The sequence below is a fragment of the Boleophthalmus pectinirostris genome, unplaced genomic scaffold (genome assembly GCF_026225935.1).
Source record: "Boleophthalmus pectinirostris isolate CB_2022bp ecotype Guang Dong unplaced genomic scaffold, ASM2622593v1 HiC_scaffold_15, whole genome shotgun sequence".
NCBI lineage: Eukaryota > Metazoa > Chordata > Actinopteri > Gobiiformes > Gobiidae > Boleophthalmus > Boleophthalmus pectinirostris.
In genome coordinates this window covers 25,315,838-25,335,084 of record NW_026571070.1, presented here as the reverse complement: position 1 = coordinate 25,335,084, position 19,247 = coordinate 25,315,838, and the positions used below count along the sequence as shown (strand labels likewise).

The 19,247-nt window shown below is 37.8% G+C and overlaps 1 protein-coding gene across 2 annotated transcripts in view; it reads left to right on the top strand.

The window, feature by feature from the left end:
* LOC110165532 (RNA-binding Raly-like protein) overlaps positions 1–19,247 on the top strand; it is a 207,526-nt gene that overhangs the window by 128,825 nt on the left and 59,454 nt on the right. For both annotated transcript variants that reach the window (XM_055150957.1, XM_055150956.1), the window contains exons 2-4: positions 12,927–13,002; positions 15,311–15,358; positions 18,846–19,024. In XM_055150957.1, the coding sequence (XP_055006932.1) occupies positions 12,927–13,002; positions 15,311–15,358; positions 18,846–19,024 (303 nt within the window). The remainder of the gene's footprint in view (positions 1–12,926; positions 13,003–15,310; positions 15,359–18,845; positions 19,025–19,247) is intronic.

Below are 19,247 nucleotides of genomic sequence, written 5' to 3'. Positions count from 1 at the left end.
AGAATTAGTAACGCATGTGCATGGTGACAGTCATGGAGACGTTTTTAAAACAGACGAATGCAAACTCCGAACTGGGCCCTGGACAAGATTCTGACCCAGAAGAAGAGCTTTTCAAGCTTAACTGCTATAAAAACTAAAAACAGAGAGAGACTGAGAGCTGTTGATGAAGAGCTTTGTGTGTGTCTTTCTTCTATTCCTGCCAGGATATCAGCTTTGTGTTCATCTAAACAGGCGCAGGTCTCACACTGAGTAAGTAGTAATTAATGTAGAAATTATATTGTAATTAAATATACTGTATAGTGTCATTTTGTAACATTTTGGTTAGTGGTGTGCCGCAAGATTTTTCCAATGTAAAAAACGTGCCGTGGCTCAAAAAAGGTTGAAAAACACTGCAATACACCTTACAAACACTGTGGAACAGAGTATTGATACTTTGCAGTGACATCACACTAGGGGCGCTCTACATCTATCTCTATGGCGGGATGTTCAGCAGTCCCTCTAAAAGTTTTAACATCATCTGAAATCTCAAGAAAAAATACAAAATGGGTTTAAACAACTCATTTTCAGGAGTCTGTGCTCATGGTTTAGGTGATTTTTCAACAAAAAATGAGAATGACAAACTGAAAACTGTTGGTTACTGCTGCTAGCTTGTGACTGTGACGTTACGTGTGAGAGACTTGTTCAACAGCACAAATCATCTCATCTGTTGTAGTTCCAGCTAAATCCATTCTTTCTGGTCAGATTGTGTTAAAACCAAACTCAGATTAAAGTCTAACTTGCATCACAGAGCTTCAGACAGAGCAGAGCCTTCAGTTAGCGTCACACCTCCAGAGAATGGTGCTGACATCTGTTGCAAAATATCAATACAGGCGACGTCCCCAGGCACTTCCCATTTTGCCACAATAATGCAGACGGATCTATGGAAATCAGTTCTAATGAGAACAGATCATGTGTTGGTGAAGTCACAGTGAATTCCAAAGTACTTGAGAAGTTGCAGAAAAATTGTGTTTGGGCGCACTGTAATTATGGAAGTGTGCAGCTGGCTTTTGTTTTGACATAGAATTAGCATGATTGTCATCCTGTGTGGGAGCTAATTATGTTTCTATACGTAGACGAGGACTAACTAAACCTCTAATTAAAAAGCAACAGAAATAACTTCATTTGAAATATATATGATGGAGACGGTGATTCCACTGCTGTACACTTTTTATTTACACTAATTATTAAGAAAAGCCAGAAATAATGTTTACATGTTCTTGAAGTTTCTCTCAAAAGTTGCTTACACAACTTTTGGAGACTCATTGACTTTTCTCATCATTTAACCTGGAGGATGGATGTTTGTTCAAAACACCAGTAGAGGGGGCAAAGAATCCAGCCACAGACACACTAAAAAGTGAAGCCAATTTAAAAATACTAGTTGTATGGGCAATATGTCTGCACTACATCGGTCATAAACATAAACATACACAACATTTTTAAATTATAACATCTGTCCAATATGGAAAAATTCTCCAATACAGGACAAAGTCTCAGGCTGCAAGATCTTCTGCAACAGATTGTCACAAGATTGTGCACATGAGAGAAAAATTATCTGTGAGATTTTTTTTACAGATTGATGTGTGTGTCACTCTGACTTGAGTTCTACACATTGTCAATCTGGGATGGCTCTCACTGAAAGTGATCGGAAAACGTGGAACATCATGAGAACTATTTGAATCTGAAGCGTCACAACAGCAGAACAATCTGAAAATCAAATTTTAGTTCAATCCAGATGAGAGAAAAGCACAGACATCTTCCATGTCCACAAATGCACAAAGCACTTCCCTCTGCAAGTTTTTCACAAACTAAATAGTCTGTATTGACACTAAAATAGGCTGAAGTACATGTGTGGGCATCCTATGTTTGCTTTGGGTTGTTTGGGCATTCGTTTGGGTTTTGTTTGCCCGCCCAATTAACCTAACCAAGATGGATTCTCGTGAGTTTGTGAATTCACAAATATCACAAGAATCCATCTCACTGTGCAATGTTAGTTTGTATTTGGATTGGACAAAAAAGGCAATGGCTAAAATTGTGAACTGAGCCACACAATGTATTTATTATAAATGATGTCAAAATCTCATCTTGTCTCAATCTCATGTCTCGTCTGTGAGAATTCTGTCTCATCCCCTAATCAACCATCATTATTGTTGCCTGCAAAAGTCTTTGTCTGTGTCATTCACCATTTATCCCCAAATGTCTCTTTTAAAACTAGGAGTTCAAATTGTAATGGAAGAGCGATGAAGCTAATATTGGTTATTGGAAACAGCAGCAAGACAAATATGTAATTTCCTATCTGTTGGAAAAAAAGATGACAAATGTGCTATTGATATTTGGCAACTTAAACACATCAGTTCTAGGAGATGACAACTTTGACTCTAGTAATTATCCACAGTTTGGACCAAATCCTTTCCGTGCGATATTGCCTTACGAGGGTTATTTTGAGGTGGTGAAAAGTCATTACAGCGGCACCTTGAGCGACAGACAGAGCCATGTCAATCTCCGTCTATCTCCTCACGTCTGCTCCTGACACTGATAATTGGGCCGTTACTCGTGTCTAAATCCTGCTTCACCAAACTCAGCCAAAGCTCCTGAGAAGTCTTCAAATGACAACGAGGCTAGAATGATTACAGACAGACGGAGAGATGTGTGCACTGCGCGCTGCTGTGGATGTGTTTTAGCGTGCGGAGAAAAACAGCGGGGCATTGTCTTAATACAATGAGAACATGGAGCGGGATCGTCTTTGAGCGGGTGGAGCCCTCTGCAGGTGTCTCTGTTGAACTAGGCTGTCGGCATATGGATTATGTGGCTAGATGGGCCGTTGCGCATGTGGAGTTATAATACTATTGCTTCATTTTTGTTCTACAGCAAAGCATTAACCAGTCAAAAAATAAATTAATAAAAAAAAAACTGACTCTTGTGAGCTTTGAGCCATGTTATAATGTTGTTACCTCCTCAAAAACATACCAGGAGTTGTTTTGTTTAATCCACACATGGTTGAGTAATCCTTTATTATTAGTCTCTCTGCATCTCTAAAACTCAAAATGCTCTTTTCCACCTTGTGATGTCACGTAGTGGTAGTTTTCAAGTTAACAGCTACCTTTAACGTTTGTTGAGTACAGACTAGCAGTTTGAAAGCTCTTCCAGTGTGTTATATATTGATACTAGTGAAGGTGTATGGAGTTTAAAAACACAGTGGAGCCTGTATTACCACATGACATCACAAAGTGGAAGAGAGTGTTTTCTGTTTGAGGGAAGAACTCCGAAATATACAGGGTTTGCATGGTAACCCTTTAAGCACCAGAGGTATGTTCCTAAAACGTTCGATTTTGACATCTTAGTCCTGGTTTAGTTCTGGTCTTGCCCTGGTTTAGTCCTGTTTTCATCTGGGTTTAGACCTATATTCATCTTGGTTTAGTCCTGTCTTAGGCCTGGTTCAGCCCTGCTTTAGACCTGGTTTAGACCTAGTTTAGGCCTGGTTCAGTCCTGGTTTACTCCTTGTCCAGTCCTGGTTTAGACCTGGTTTAGTCCTGGTTTAGGCCTGTTTTCATCCTGGTTTAGTCCTGGTTTAGGCCTAGTTTAGTCCTGGTTTAGGCCTAGTTTAAGCCTGGTTCAGTCCTGGTTCAGTCCTGGTTTAGACCTGGTTTAGGCCTGGTTCAGTCCTGGTTTAGGCCTGGTCCAGTCCTGGTTTAGACCTGGTTTAGACCTAGTTTAGGCCTGGTTCAGTCCTGGTTTAGTCCTATTTTCATCCTGGTTTTTTCCTGGTTCAGTCCTGGTTCAGTCCTGGTTTAGGCCTAGTTTAGGCCTGGTTCAGTCCTGGTTTACTCCTATTTTCATCCTGGTTTTGTCCTGGTTCAGTCCTGGTTCAGTCCTGGTTTAGACCTGGTTCAGACCTGGTTCTGGTTCAGACCTGGTTCAGACCTGGTTTAGACCTGGTTTAGACCTGGTTCAGACCTGGTTTAGACCTGGTTTAGACCTGGTTTAGCTTGAATGAAATTTGACACCCTATTTGTCAAAATCGTCAGTTTTATTCAGAGCAGCATCTTGTCAACTTACATCGACAGTGGCGCCTTGAGGGTTAAACGTGTGAATGAAACAAAACACCGGGCGTGTTTTGGATGAGAAAATGAGATTATAACCGATCCGAAAATGGCGTTATATGGGCCCTTTAAAGTACTTCAGACAAACTAGGCCTTGATATCTCTGTATTATAATTTGAATAATGTATGTATCAAGAAATAACCTCTAGGCTTTTGTTAATATCTTTCTGTTTATCTGTCTAAGATCTGCTGCAGGGATGTTTTTGAAGAGAACTTTAGAACATACCCAAACAAGACCCCCCATCATAATAAGATCCTGCATACGGACTTCAGACTGCATGACTCAGACGCTCCCTTTGTCGGCGGTCCAAAGATAAGACCTGTCTCGTGTTTGAAAAATGCACTAGATTTCCCAGGCCAATTTATCTTAGCTTGATGTTGTGGGCTCATTAAATTCTCTGTCTTCAAATAAGCTTCAGGTTAATGGGCAAAGTCCTAATTACGTCCCGGTCAGCAGCCATCTCCACGCGGAAATCTGTGTTAGCTTCGACTGCAAGAATATACAATTAAAACGAAATTGCAATTTGAATGAACGCAATTAGCAAATCTCTAAGTAGCATTTCCTTCACTAACAACAAACTATCCTGTCTTATTCTGTTGAGATCTACAAAAATGTTCTGAAATGTGATTCTTGTATTAGTTTGTTAGTGCTTATTTCATTTTTTGTATCAGTTGTTCAAGATGTAAATTTACAAATCTTATCGTAAAATTTGTAAGAAAAAATAAAAAAAATATTGGTCAAAATCCTAATTACTGTAGTACAAACATGCTCGGAAAGGTGCTTCTTGTATTAGTTTGTCAGTTCTTTTTCTTTTTAACTTTATTTTCATTAGAACGTTTTAGTTATGTATATCACATATTCACATACACAAATGTTTAGTATTGTCTTAACAGAATAACTCGTCAGACCAACCAAAAAAAGGGAAACAAATTAAAAGTGAAATTAAAATGAAATAGGAGGCCATCAAGATAGAGACATCTGCAAAAATGTACACAAAATTTTTACATTAAGAGTTGTAAGATTGATTGTAAGATTCCCCACTTTTCCCAAAACAGTTCTCCTTTATTTGTGGATTGTCTTAAAGAAAATGTTATTCGTTCCATAACCTGAATTTCGTTAATTATGTCAACCCATTCTGAAACAGTAGGAGGTTTGTCCTGTAGCCATTTTCGTGTGATCGCCTTCTTGCTGGCTGCTTGTAGTATCTGTTTCAGCCCAGTTGGTAGGTTTCCCAAATAAAATACACTAAAATGTTCTTCCAGTTGCAGTCCTGTAATAAGCTTGATGTTTTTAATAATCTCTCTCCAATAGGGGATGATCATGGGACATTGCCAGAATATGTGGAAATATCCAACTGAGAATTGTCCACTATTTCTCCAACAATTACCTTGTTCTGCATTCTTGGTCTGATGTTCTTTAATTCTAAGGGTAATGAAATATCTCACCGTGTTTTTCCACATAAACTCTCTTCATAAGTCAGAGTCAGTTCATTTTTGTATCAGTTATTCTGGATGTGTGTGAACAGAATCCACTTATTAAAACATAAATTGCAAATCTAATCACAACTGCAAAACTTGTCTGAAAAGAAAATACTTTTTTTTAACAAGCAAAGTCCTAATTACATCCCAGTCAGTACAGTAATCTTCAAGGCTACTTAAGCAAAAACGGCTAACCTTGTAGTTTAAATCTGAACAAATATGTTCTGAAATGTGATTCTTGTTTTCTTCTGGGTGCGTTGAAAATTTGAACAGAATCCTATTATTAAAACATAAATTACAAATCGAATTGTAGTCGGAATGCTGGTCAGAAAAATCCATTTTAGATACTTTCGCCAAATTTTTCAGCCTCTAGCTTGTTTTGAGAAAGGAAACTTGAATGTATGTTTTAAACTATTTCAGACAAACCAGGCCTTGGTATGTCTAGTCTTGTCTTGCATTGTATTGTAACTTTCTGAAAAGCATTGCCATTCCTTTTGTGATTTCTGTTTTAATGCAATTCCATTCAAAGTTCACATTTTAAATGAAGAATTGACAAAAAGACGGAAATATAAAAACTGACTCTTAGGAGCTGTAAGCCATGTTAAGGGTAAAGTAAAGTTCTGCGTTGACGCAATGCGCATTGCCGCCGTCGCCTTGTGATCATCGTTTTTGATTTATGGATCTGCGCCGAAGTCTGTGCACCACGAAGTAATTCACCGTCAAAAATGCTGCAGATGTATAATCTCTGAAAAGTTTAACATGAACCATCTCCAACACGATAAAAGCACAGAACAGACTCACCATTAGTTCAATATCCCTCTGTCACAGAAAGAACACTCATATTCCACTGAGTTGTGTCCTTTTTAATTCCGACAGAAGCTGAACCGTGTCAGGGCACAAGGAGTGAGTTGTTTTTTGAACGCTTAGTTTATGCAAGTTAGCCATGTGGTTTTAAGTTTTGTTTCTGTAAAACGTAAACACTGCATTAAACACATTATTTCAATATTTTGCATACTGAAAGAAAGGAAAGCCGAGTACAGGAAATGTCTGTAGTGCGCTGGTAGGGAGGACCAATCACAGCCCTTATTGTCTGCGTCGTTTCCCCTGCTGTCTGCGTCATTTCGACACGTAGTTAGAAAATTTGAGAGGTGCACGTCGGTCAACGTCGGTCGACATTACAAGATAGATTGGAAAATAGCGTGACTACAGAAGTTTTACGCAGAATAAAAACTGTTAGGAAATCATGGTACTTCAACAAAATGCAGTCTTCGCGATTTGCTAATTGGATTTTCATTTCGATTGCGATAAATCTAGCCCTGCTTCAGGTTAATGGGCAAAGTCCTAATTACAGCCCGGACAGTAGCAGAGATCTCCCTGCCGAGGTCTGTGTTCGCCCGCTGAAGTGGCTATTGGAATCAACAAAAGTAATGGGATTTTGGTACTAGGGGGAAGGAGTCATCCAAAGGGCGTAGTTTCAGCACAGAGAGATTGCATTGGCAGAGAAGACTGGAGCACTCGGAGAATTTGGAGAGATCAACACAAGAGCCATGAATTATTTAGGCAAATGTAGCACTGCAAGAGACGGGACGGATGGAACATGGGCTCACACCAAAACAACAATTTAGGGAGTTCCAGGGATAACGCTCTGAGAAATCGCCATTTTATTTATAGCAAGGAGATTATTTAAAAGAAGGCAAAATGCTGGGGGAGGTTTTTTTTTTTTTTTTCCGCTTGCAAAATCGTTGGAATATTTACAGCTTCATTTCGGGCCAGGATAGAAATGATAAAAGAGCAATCATTTTGCATTGGAAAGTACTTCAAACTTGTACTGCATATTGATCAAATATGTAGTATAACATGCCTATTTAACATGAAATTAATGACATTTAAAGAGCCTGTACTAAAATTTTTCCATGTATTTGAGCAAAATACAGTACAGGAAAAATAGCTCAGTTGTTTACAGCCTGCATCTAATTATCGGGCACTAAAACACTGTGTAATTAGGAAGTGTGTGATTAGCATGCTAGTTGACTGCATTGAAGTGAATAAATAGGATGCTCATTAGGTAAACTAGGAGTAACTTTTCACATTTAAAGACATTATTTTGTCGGTTGAATTTTAACATAACTAACAATTCTCTAATCCAGTTTGGTATATTTTTTCTCATTATAGTTAATCGTTAAAGGCGCATTGTGTAACTTTTCTGGCAGCATGTCCATCGAGTGCTTTAATTCATGGAGATGTTATTGCTTTGTGTAGAATGTTTCACAGTATGGTATTAAACCTTTCTACCTTCATGAAGACCAAACCAGACCAAGTTGCAGGTCAGATCTGTGGAAAGGAAACCTCGCTCACAGTCACATTTCCTGTTTTTCTAGGCATTTTTGAGCTATAAAACCACCAGTAACTGAAAAAAAATGTAAGGTATAGAGCTGCTTAATGTCACACTGTGGAACATTCCAGGCAGAGCAATATTTCCACAATAACTTACCCTTATGTGACAGATAATACTCCCTACATCTGTACAATGATTCACCCTTATTATTATTATTATTATTATTATTATTATTATTAAACCTTTCTTAGTATTAAACCTTTCTATCTTCATGAAGACCAAACCAGACCAAGTTACAGGTCAGATCTGTGGAGAGGTGACCCCGCTCACAGTCAGAATGTCTGTTTTTCTAGGTATTTTTGAGCTATAAAACCACCTGTAACTGAAAAAATGTAAGGTAGAGCTGTTTAATGTCATACTGTGGAACATTCCAGACAGCGCAGTGACATATCCATAGAAACAACCAGGTGACGGACCACAACCAAAAAGTTACACAGTGCACCTTTTAACTAGAGATCGACCAATACGTTTTAAGCTCTGTCGATATTTTTGCTGATTTTGGTTATTTTCTTCAAATTATGTCATTTAATTTTACTACAAACTCACCCACAGCCTTTTTTTTAACCACGTACCTATAAGAAAGCTGTGTAGTTTTCGTTTTCAAGTGTTAACATAAAACTTTTTGTATTTTTTTATTCAGCAGATCGACCGAAACAAAATATCTTCCCACAGTACTCAGTGACCAAAAAGTATCAAAACATCAAGTCATACTTTTAACGGTTCGAATCTTGGAGAAGTACAATTTTTTCTTTTAAAATCCCAACTTTATTCCCGCGAACTCATACACTTTCCGTTGCTGCGCCGTTATTTATCACTTTTATCGGCTTTAAGTCCACTGGAGGACAATGTAATTTCTATGGGAGTGTTCCAATGCGCCGTCTCCGCCATCTTTAGCATCCAGCACTCGTCCGCATCATCTATAAACTTTATGGAGTGCTTTGCTTGTGAGTGGCTCTCTTCTGGCCGGCGTGTGTGCTCTGACCTCCTGGCTCTCATCCCAGAAGCCACTCAGACTGGGCAAAATACTCCGGAGACCTTGGGCACCCTTGGCACGTCGCTGATAGCAATTTCAAAAACCAACTTCATACCTCTGATGGCACCATTTTTTTTCTCTCTGAACAACACAGCGGCCATAATAAATCAAGTCTACTTTTGGAAATTTGTTTTGTGTTTTTTTGTTTTTTGTTTTTTTAGTAGTTTTCCATCCTAGCAACAGAGGACAGGAGCTCATTCTCCAACAGGTTCCTACAGCTCCGCTCAAACAGTGAGAGATACAGGGCAGCATTTATACTATAATACTCCCTACAAGTGTACCACAACTCATCCTTATGTAACAGATAATACTACAGATACTTACTGTGCAATGACTCACCCTGATGTGACAGATAATACTCCCTACTACTGTACAATGACTCACCCTTATAAACAGATAATACTCCCTCTAACTGTACACTAACTTATCCTTATGTAACAGATAATACTCCCTACAACTGTACCACAACTCATTTTTATGTAAGAGATAATACTCCCTGCTGTACAACAACTCACCCTCATGTGACAGATAATACTCCCTACAACTGTACCACAACTCAAATTTATGCAACAGATAATACTTCCTACAGCTGTACAATTCACCCTTATGTAAGAGATAATACTCCCTACAACTGTACAACAACTTACCCTTATGTAACAGATAATACTCCCTACAACTGTACAACAACTTACCCTTATGTAACAGATAATACTCCCTACAGCTGTACCACAACTCAACCTTATGTAACAGATAATACTCCCTACAACTGGACAGCAACTCAAACTTATGAAACAGATAATACTCCCTACAGCTGTACAACTCACCCTTATGTAAGAGATAATACTCGCCAACAACTGTACAACAACTTACCCTTATGTAACAGATAATACTCCCTACAACTGTACAACGACACCCTTATATAACAGATAAACCTATAATATAACCCAATTTTTTCCTTATGATCGCTTGTATACAACTTAGATATATTTTTATTACTATATTTCTATATTTTATGTTTACTTGTACACATTTATATAACTATGACTTATTTGACACCAGTCTCTTGCTGTTTTTGCTACTTTTTAAATTTATTGTTACTATTTACATTTTTGTTTTTGTTATGATAATACTAGTCCATCCAAAAATGTTGAATATCACGAAAAAGTATATTATTTGTCTTGTTTCAGAAAGTTAAACCCTTATAGACTCGACACACGTAGTTTATTTCTTGAATTTTTATGATTATGACTAATAGATAATGAAACTCCAAAATTCAGCATGTCTCAGAAAATTTGAGTTTTACATCAGATCAGTTACTTTAGATGAAAAGTATGTTCATTTCTCAATTCTTGGTTCGGCCTCCTTTGGCATTTCCCATTTTTTAGTTCTTTCACACTTTTCAAATTTTCAGAAACACATCATTTGGGGTTTGCATAATCCTAAAAGTCAAGAAATAAATTCACTTTTTGTGTTATGAGTCTATATAATATATGGGTTTAACTTTCTGAAATGAAACAAAAAAATATACTTTGTCATAATATTCAGAATTTTCGAGATGGAGCTGCTCTGTCCAAATAATTCCTCTTGTGGATCAATAAAGTTTGTCTAAGTCTAAGCCGACAATCCGATTTTGCCTTCTTTTCTTTTTAGCGACAATGCAAGGTCTGTCTTCTTTTATTTTGCCATGTACCAGCGTATTACAAAAAGCATCAATAAAAAAAGCCTTTGTGTACTGCTTATTTAAATGTACCATACAAAGTTCACACAAAACAGCTTCCGGGAGTGTGCATTGATATTTCGTAGCCTTTATGATGAAGTAAGGGTGTTTTGAATGCTCCGTGTTGCTTTGAGCTACGATATTGAGTTTCGGGGAAGAGGGGAGTTTGTTTTGTTGTTTGTATTTGTGGTTTTAAATGAGGTTGTATAGCGGTGAATGGGTTGGTAATACTGAAGCTGGAGGCTCAATAGGACTATTTATAAGGCTGCTTTGAGTCGGAACAAGCTGATATGGCGTGTAATGCAATTCAAATGGGAAGCTGAAATTATTCGTCCGGTAATGTGTAGGATAGAAAGCACCGTTTTGAAAATATAGCGCGCATGAGTAAAAATCTACAACTCTGACTTCTTATTTTACTGCATGTATTTACTGTCTGTTGGCTTTGATTGACAGGAAAATATTTCAAAAAGGAGGCATTCGACTTCTACGGGGTAGTAACTGCTAAAACGTAACGTATTTATATCACCGTGTTAGCTTTTATTGTTTTGAAAATGCTGTATTCGCTCAAAGCAACGCACGATTGTAACGTGTGTAATAAGTTTTAGCTTTATTTTTGATGAAACTTCTCTTTGCTCTTCACTCTTAAGTCAAAAATTTCACATTTCATAACAGAGGTGGGGACTTGCAGGTGGTGACTGGAACTCGAGTCAGACTTGAATCACTCTTTTTATGACTTGAGAATTGACTTGATAAAATAGACTAATAAGACTTAGGACTCGACTTGAAGCTTAATGACTTGGCACTTGACTTGAGAAGAAGTTCTTGAAAAGACATTTCAAAAGGACAAATTACCATTTCTACAATTCTTATATAAATACTCACATATAAATATTCCATGACTTTTTAAATACAGTTTAGTTTAAAATTCATATATATTGCTAAAATCTAAGCTGCATTTGGTTTAAAGACTTGAAATGACTTGAAGCTCAAAGCAGACGACTTGGACTTATTGACCAGTGACCCGAGACTCTACTTGGACTTGCCTGTATTTGACTTGGGACTTGACTCGGACTTGAGGTCAAAGACTTGAGACTTGCAAACAACAACTTGGTCCCACCTCTGTTTCATAAAGAATTATGTAATTAAAGTTATTGTGCATTCTGCTAATGAAACTGCAGCACATTACACCAGGTTTGTGAAGTTGTAGTGTGTTGTTTTGTATCATGTTTTTATACATTTATGGAGAATAGGCTCTATTCACACTTAAGTCACAAACCAGAAAAACGCTTGGAAAGATGTGATTACAACTTCCAAGGCCGCGTTTTCTTCATCTACATGTTATTGTAACGTTGTGTTATGTTTGACTTATCAACGATTCCAACCATACCTCAGTTTTCATCATTTCCCCACTGACACACAACCCCGAGCACACTGGGTACAAGCGATTAGAAAAGATGAGGCACCAAATTCAAGATGATTCCAAACAGCACATACGTATGCAGTCTCCATGTTAATGCTGATCACATTTACTTCAATGGGTTTTATCACAGTTGGTTTTAATAGATCCATGTAGGAACTACACCAGAAGTTGTCATCACATCTTTCCAGACGTCTTCTTGGTTTGTGACGTAAGTGTGGATAGAGCCTACTGTAGTGCAGGAGTTTGGGTGACGTAGGCTTGTGGGCAGAGCATTGGCCAGAATCGTACTGCTAACCAAGACAGGTTCAAATAGTGCCTGAGAAAGATCACTAAACTGCTCAAACATGCATGCATGGATGACGTATAAAACCAGTTTAGACATGTTTTGAAGAGGGAACAGTGTTCGAACATGGTAGGAAGCTCCAAAAAGTTGACTTTACATAGTACCCTCTTTTTAAAAATGGACAAGTTGATCACGACATTGTACAAATATGTGACTCTAGTTTTGAAGTCAAAACAGTGAGTTCCTTTGCATATCATAGCTCTACTTTACTACACACAGTAGCACAAGGTTTTTGCAATTTAATCCAATTTTGCCAAACTGACAACCCATATTGTTATTAATAAAATATTGCTTGCTATAAACTTGTTGCTTTATTTTTCATGTTTTCTTATGTGGATCGATCTATAAGTGATGAGTGAAACAGACGACTGACTGACGTGTTGTTTTCTTTTGTGTTTTACAGACATAAACATGGCGGGGGAGCCCAAGCCGTACAGGCCCAAAGCAGGAACCAAGCGGCCGCTCTCAGCTGTGTACAGGTAACTACCACATCTCACAGAAATACACACAGAACATGTTAAAGTCACTACATTTCCAACCCCACCTATGCAATTCTTTACTCAAAACAATAAATAAGCTGTATTTATTTATCTCTGTATGTATTCTGTTCATTCATTCTTGTTATAGGCTTTTATGGAAAAAAGGGCTGTTTTTATTGACATTTAATTATAGTTTAGCCACATTATGTAAGTTTTTAGTGAAAGACTAGACAAACATAAATCATTTTGGTTGTTTTTATTGCATTGAAAATATGTCCTTAGTCTGAGAGGGCTTGCATCTCCATAAACCTGACTGTTATTTCGGCTGGAGGAGGGCCTCTTCCTTCTTGTCTCCATGGAAATGATGTTCCTTTGGCTGTAATGTTCCATAAAGTGTAATTTACTCCAAAGAGAATGTCAAACTCTGGCTTTAACTTTCTATTTCCTTGGAGTCATGCAGATGACAAACCACCTTTACAACGTTACATAATGTATAAGCTTCTAATTTATATTTTTATATCTTTCTGAAAACACTTTTTTTTTTTGGCATAAAAGCAAACTTTTTTGTCACAAATATACACTTTCATACAAATTTCTCTATATCCCTTTAGACTACATGGACTACATCCTTTTTGATGTAAACACAGACCAGTGTTTTATTTTTATTTTATTTTTTATTTTGAATTCATATTGAGTACCACCTTACATTTTCTGATCCAACTCTGACGAGCTCAAAGCAGATGTACAGCTTCATTATAGCTGACCTGCATCTCTCAGGCCCGCACGCACTTTCTTTACTGGCCTCACAAAAATCAAAGCTCCACTTATTTACCCCTGTGTGATGAGGAGAGGCTAGTCTGCACTCTCCCTTTCTACATCCTTTTGTACTTCAAAATCGCCATACTTGCAAATACACAACGTATTTGTTACAAATTTATTGGATTGTGCGTGGACTCATTAGCATTTTATAGCAGGGGTGTTGTGTTGTAATTATTAAGCACAGGGAGAAACAAAGCCAACACCGCCGTGCTCTAAATTGAAATAGTGATACGTTAATCCTAATTAGAATTCCACTGAGGGCAGCCATTTTCATACTACTTCTTTCCTCCCTGAATCCCAAATTAGCAGTCTTCCCGAGCAAGTGCTTAAGCATTGATTTTTCTCCTCGCCAGCACTTGGAGAAAAGTTTTTATATATTTAATTTTTTTATTCTTTAACCCTCTTCTGTCTTTGAAAAGTTTTAGAGTTTTTGTGAACGCCGGTGGAGTAGATGTGTGATGGTTCCAAGGGCTCCTGGCTGACGTTGGTCCTGAAAATCTGATGACTTATCCGTGAACTTAAAACAATTATATTCAAGGATATATTTTTAAGAATGTCCAACAAAAGAAACATCCAGTTAAAAAAGAGAAATAGAATAAAATTGTTGCTCTACAGATTAAAGGCTAAAAGAAGACATATTGTGCTTGAGCCTTCATCTAAAACAACTTAATAAAAGAAACAAGTCTGACTTCCACGTTAGAAAACTGCGGTGCCCAGTGGGAGCTGTAAACGTCATTCACATTGACAAAGAGCCATGAAGTTAGAAAGATATCTGCACATCACTCTAGCAAGCTGCATTTTTAAATTTTCATTTATACCAAAATGACTATGCGATGCTGCCATATCCAATTAAGAAAATAAAATTGGAGAACAAAGTAAGTACGAGCAGTGGGCGTGTACTGGTGGCAGTGAAAATGGGTGTTGACAAGCAATGTGACGTCTTGAAAATAATCAATTAAAAATTGCTCAAACATGCACAAATCACTCCAAATACAACTTTGAGAGGGTAAATAAGAAGGGGAAACTACTATAACATGGTGAAAAGCTTTTGATTTTACATAATGGGTCTGAATTTTAAAAATATAAAATGTTTTAGTCTTATTGAAGATTAAAAATATGGGACATGAAAGTGAAAGTCAACTTGAACTTTCTCCTCAAAAATGTTATTCAACTTTTATCAAATTATTTCTTAAAATCTCTCAATAACCTAATAATTAAATTCTCAAATATTCCCAGTGACAATAATCCAACTACCCTTGAACACCTTTAAGATTCTACCAACGTTTTGCCAACTTCTTCCTTCTAAATTGTGACGTGTTCATCAAAACTCAAATTAAAATTCATATAATAAATAATAAAAATAATCAGGGGCCCCAGAATACCTTGAGGTGCTCTGAAAGGGATTTGCTTACATTTGTTTCTTTTGACATATCCAAAATGGCCTCCTCTCCCTAATTCTAATTCCTCCTGTCTCTGTCTGCTCTCACAGTGGATACGAGTTTGACTACGAGTACTACAGGGATGACTTCTACAGCAGGTACGCAATATTTTCTAAACCATATCTAACCGCCGCTTCAAAGCCAAGGTCGTGTGCTCAGAACGTTGTGAAGCATTTTCATTTTGTTTTTTGTGGTTTCATAGTATCGCTTGAATATTTTCAGTCTGGGGTTCAATCTGTTGGTATTCCCAGAGGGAAGGTTATGCACCTACTACTGAAGAACTTTAAACACAGAGATTTGGTCAAATCATTTCATATTTTATTTAATCAAGCCTGAATAAAAACTTTTAAACACCTGCTGCGCTATACTAAACGTCAGTTCATAGCTGTTTCATAGACAGGTAAGCTGAATTTCTTCTACTTAACAAAAATTGATAATAAAGGCTCATGTTTTTCAACAAAGGGTCCACTAACTGCTTGTTTCCGTGGAGATGCCATTGCTTTGTCTGGAATTTTCCATGACATTAAACTTCTAATGAATCTATTGAATTACAGGAATTTACTGAAATTTCAGCTGCTAAAAAAATGCTTGTCTCCATGGAGATAGATAAGTTTAATGCCATTACTGTATTGCCAGTGTCTGCTGTGCCGCAGCCTCCCTGTCAATGTGAAGATGATCATTTAAAATATAAAAGAATATGTCATGTTTTCTTCTTAAACTGCATTGAGACCCTCTAGTAGGAGCCTTTGCGTTTGAGTTTGTCGCCCCCAACAAAGAAAAATACTTGACACGCGTCCTGGTCGTCCAGTGCGGTCTGCAAGTGCCTTGTTTTCCCGGTCTGGAGAGTTACTTTAGTGTATTTATTACATAAAACCCATTAGTGGATGTATATTTATACTCTGCTAATGACTTGGTGTACATTTTCTTGTTATGGTTTTTGTGGCTGCCGGTTTCTTCTCCTTCTTCCGGATAATGACGTTGGTACTTCACTGGAGAATAGTCCTTGATTGGTCAACAAAAGTAAAGCCTTTTCAGCTCTGGCTGAACACTCAAGATGCACGGACGGAGCATCCGATAGGGAAGATAATTTGTTTAATCAGATTTGGAATTTTAAATACTGCTGAATTTCTCAACTCTGAAAAAAGATGTTTGAATTATTTTTATTCTACATTTGAACTGCTGAAATTTTAAGTGTACTTTTCAATATGTTTCAAATTTAAAATAAAAATGTCACCCTTTAAATATTCAGCATATATATTCAGCACTTAAATTCAACAGTCTAAATGTAGAGGGTAAAATTCGCAGTGAAAAATTTGACAGCAGTGAGTGAGGAGGACAGAGACTATTTCCTATTGGTCGTTCTCATCTGTGGGCGGGGTTTACACTTACGAAATAAAAGAGATGAGGTTTTGATGAGGCTAATTCTGACCAATTAGACTGTTCACTACACCATTTCGTACTGGTTACGAAATTAGAGCGGATCAATTTGGATCGATTGCTTAGGTCTTGGCATCTTGGAATTTTACACTCTGAATTTTGACTGCTGAATTTGAGGGGTTGAAAATATTTGTGCTGAATATTTAAAAGGATATATTTTTATACTGAATTTTAAACACTTTGTAAAGAGTAAAAAAAAATTCTAAGTGAGTAATCAACGACATTTAAAATTCTAAATCTCATGAAACAAATGATCTTCCATGATCCGACACCTGAACACTGGCGTGCCACGTCGACCCCAGATTCTCGCCGCACTGACACCTGAAGATGCGCCACAAAAACACAGGACGCCATCGATGCACGTCCACAGAGTCTTTTCATGTAATGCCTTGGATGTAATGATTTTACCCTTTACCGTTAATAAAGATTGGCAGTTTCATTGCTGAAGGTGTATGGAGTTTATTGGCACAAGGCAATTTGAAACGGAGTGTATTCGGTCTGAAAGAAGAAATCAGTGGAAATATGCAGGATTTGTGTGTTTTTGATGAGAAAACAACATTATAGCATGGCTCAGAAAACAGCGTAATGCGGGCCCTTTAATTAGAGGCTCTGTAGAACTACCACAGAGTACATGATTTCATTTGATACATGCAGACACCCTAACAGCTTTCAAAGGCATAAAGTTCCCCTTATGAATTCTCTCATCTTTTCTGAAGTGCTGAGCCGACGAGCATGAAAAGTTGCTAATGACGGAAGCCCCACTTGTTCCGGCCCCTCCTCCAGCGATCAGAGCACTCATCCTCCAAGACGCTCCCAAATGTCAACTTGGCTGGAGAGCTGTGACAGACGCACCCCAGCCCCGCCACCCTCACAGTGACACCTTCGGGTGACATTTAGCGCCCCCTCCTCTGCAGCCTCTTCACAGTGAGATGATACAGGAGCAGATCTCAATCCTTTTGTCTTATGTGCGCCGCCTGACAATGAGTAAGACATCAAAATCCTAAAGGCCAATGGGATTTAGACTGAGCCGACAGGTGGAGCCAAATATAGGGCGGCGTTTAAAGGTCCAATGCATTATTCAAGCTGTTTCAAATACTTTTGGACACCTGAGCATCTTAACACTACAACCAATCAAAATCTGTCTTTTTTCTGATCACTTTAAGCATTTCATCACTGATAAATGTGCACAACTCTATTCTATGTGCACATTACACTAGGTAACCAGGTTATGAATAGAGATCTATCAGTTGGCCGAAATACAGTATGTCTGGCCGATATTTGGCTTATCAGTTATCAGCCTCTCCAGCACAGGCTGATATTTTGTTTTGGCTGACCTGCAACAAAATACTCACAAAGCTTTATTTGAACACTTTAGTGCAAAGAGATAACTGCAAAAAACACAAGTACATGGGTGAGTATTTAGGAAATTTAAATTATACAATGTGGGGATAAAAAAAATCTAAATCGGCCCTACATATTGACCCAAAAATATCGGCAGATCTTAGTGGCAATCGGCCACTCTGGATTCTGTATCCGCCTCAGCCATGAAAAAAAAAAACAAAACATGAACACTGGTAGAATGTGTGTGTTGTTACTAGTGTTGTCATGATACAAATAATAACTTGATTGATTGATTGAAACTATTTTTTAGACAGTAGAATTAAATTGTCTAAATTGTAGTACTTTTGTATTATCATGTAGTATTATATCTGTGTAATCCCTCAGTCGTCCAAGTAGATTCCATAGTGTCCATGGATGTTTACTAGTTTATGTGCTCTTATACATGTTCTGTGAACGTGACTCCGAATATGTGTGCATTTTTAGTACTGATACTTGCTCAAATGAGTATCTAGTATTGATATGTTTTTTTAGTATCGATTAACGTCTGATTTTTTTAATGCTTTTGATAATCGGAATTGTTGCACATGGCAAAAAAATATACAGAAATGATTTAACTGCATCTCCAGCTATTCCTGACCAAGATACTGTCTGAGATCTGGAAAAGGACCAAAGCTTTTCCATAAATTATTCCTTATACCTTCATTGTCTCTTGTAATAATCCTCTCCTTTGCCCCTTCATAATTGTTCCAGGATATTTTTTATACCTAAACGGAATGATAAATAACTCTGTGATAACTGTGCTCGCAGGCTGTTTGACTACCACGGCAGAGTGGCCCCTCCCCCTCGGGCGGTCATCCCTCTGAAGCGCTCCCGGGTTCTGGCTCCATCGTCCCGTCGCGGAAAGACCTCGTTCCCCCTCAAGACCTCCTCCTCTTCCTCCTCCTCTTCATCCAGACCCCCCACATCGTCCTCATCTGGCCTCAAACGTATGTTATACTACTACGACTAATACTACTACTTTTACTCACACTGTATTTTTGACTTGACTTTTGTCTTTTTATTTGTTTTAGAAGTTTTACCTTTTTATGTTCTTATATAACATGCAAAATGGATTGTAGTTGTTGGCTCTAATTGATGGCGTTATCAAGGCCGGCCCTACCCTATAAACAGACTAAGCAGATTAGGGGCCCGAAGCCACCAGACATTTTT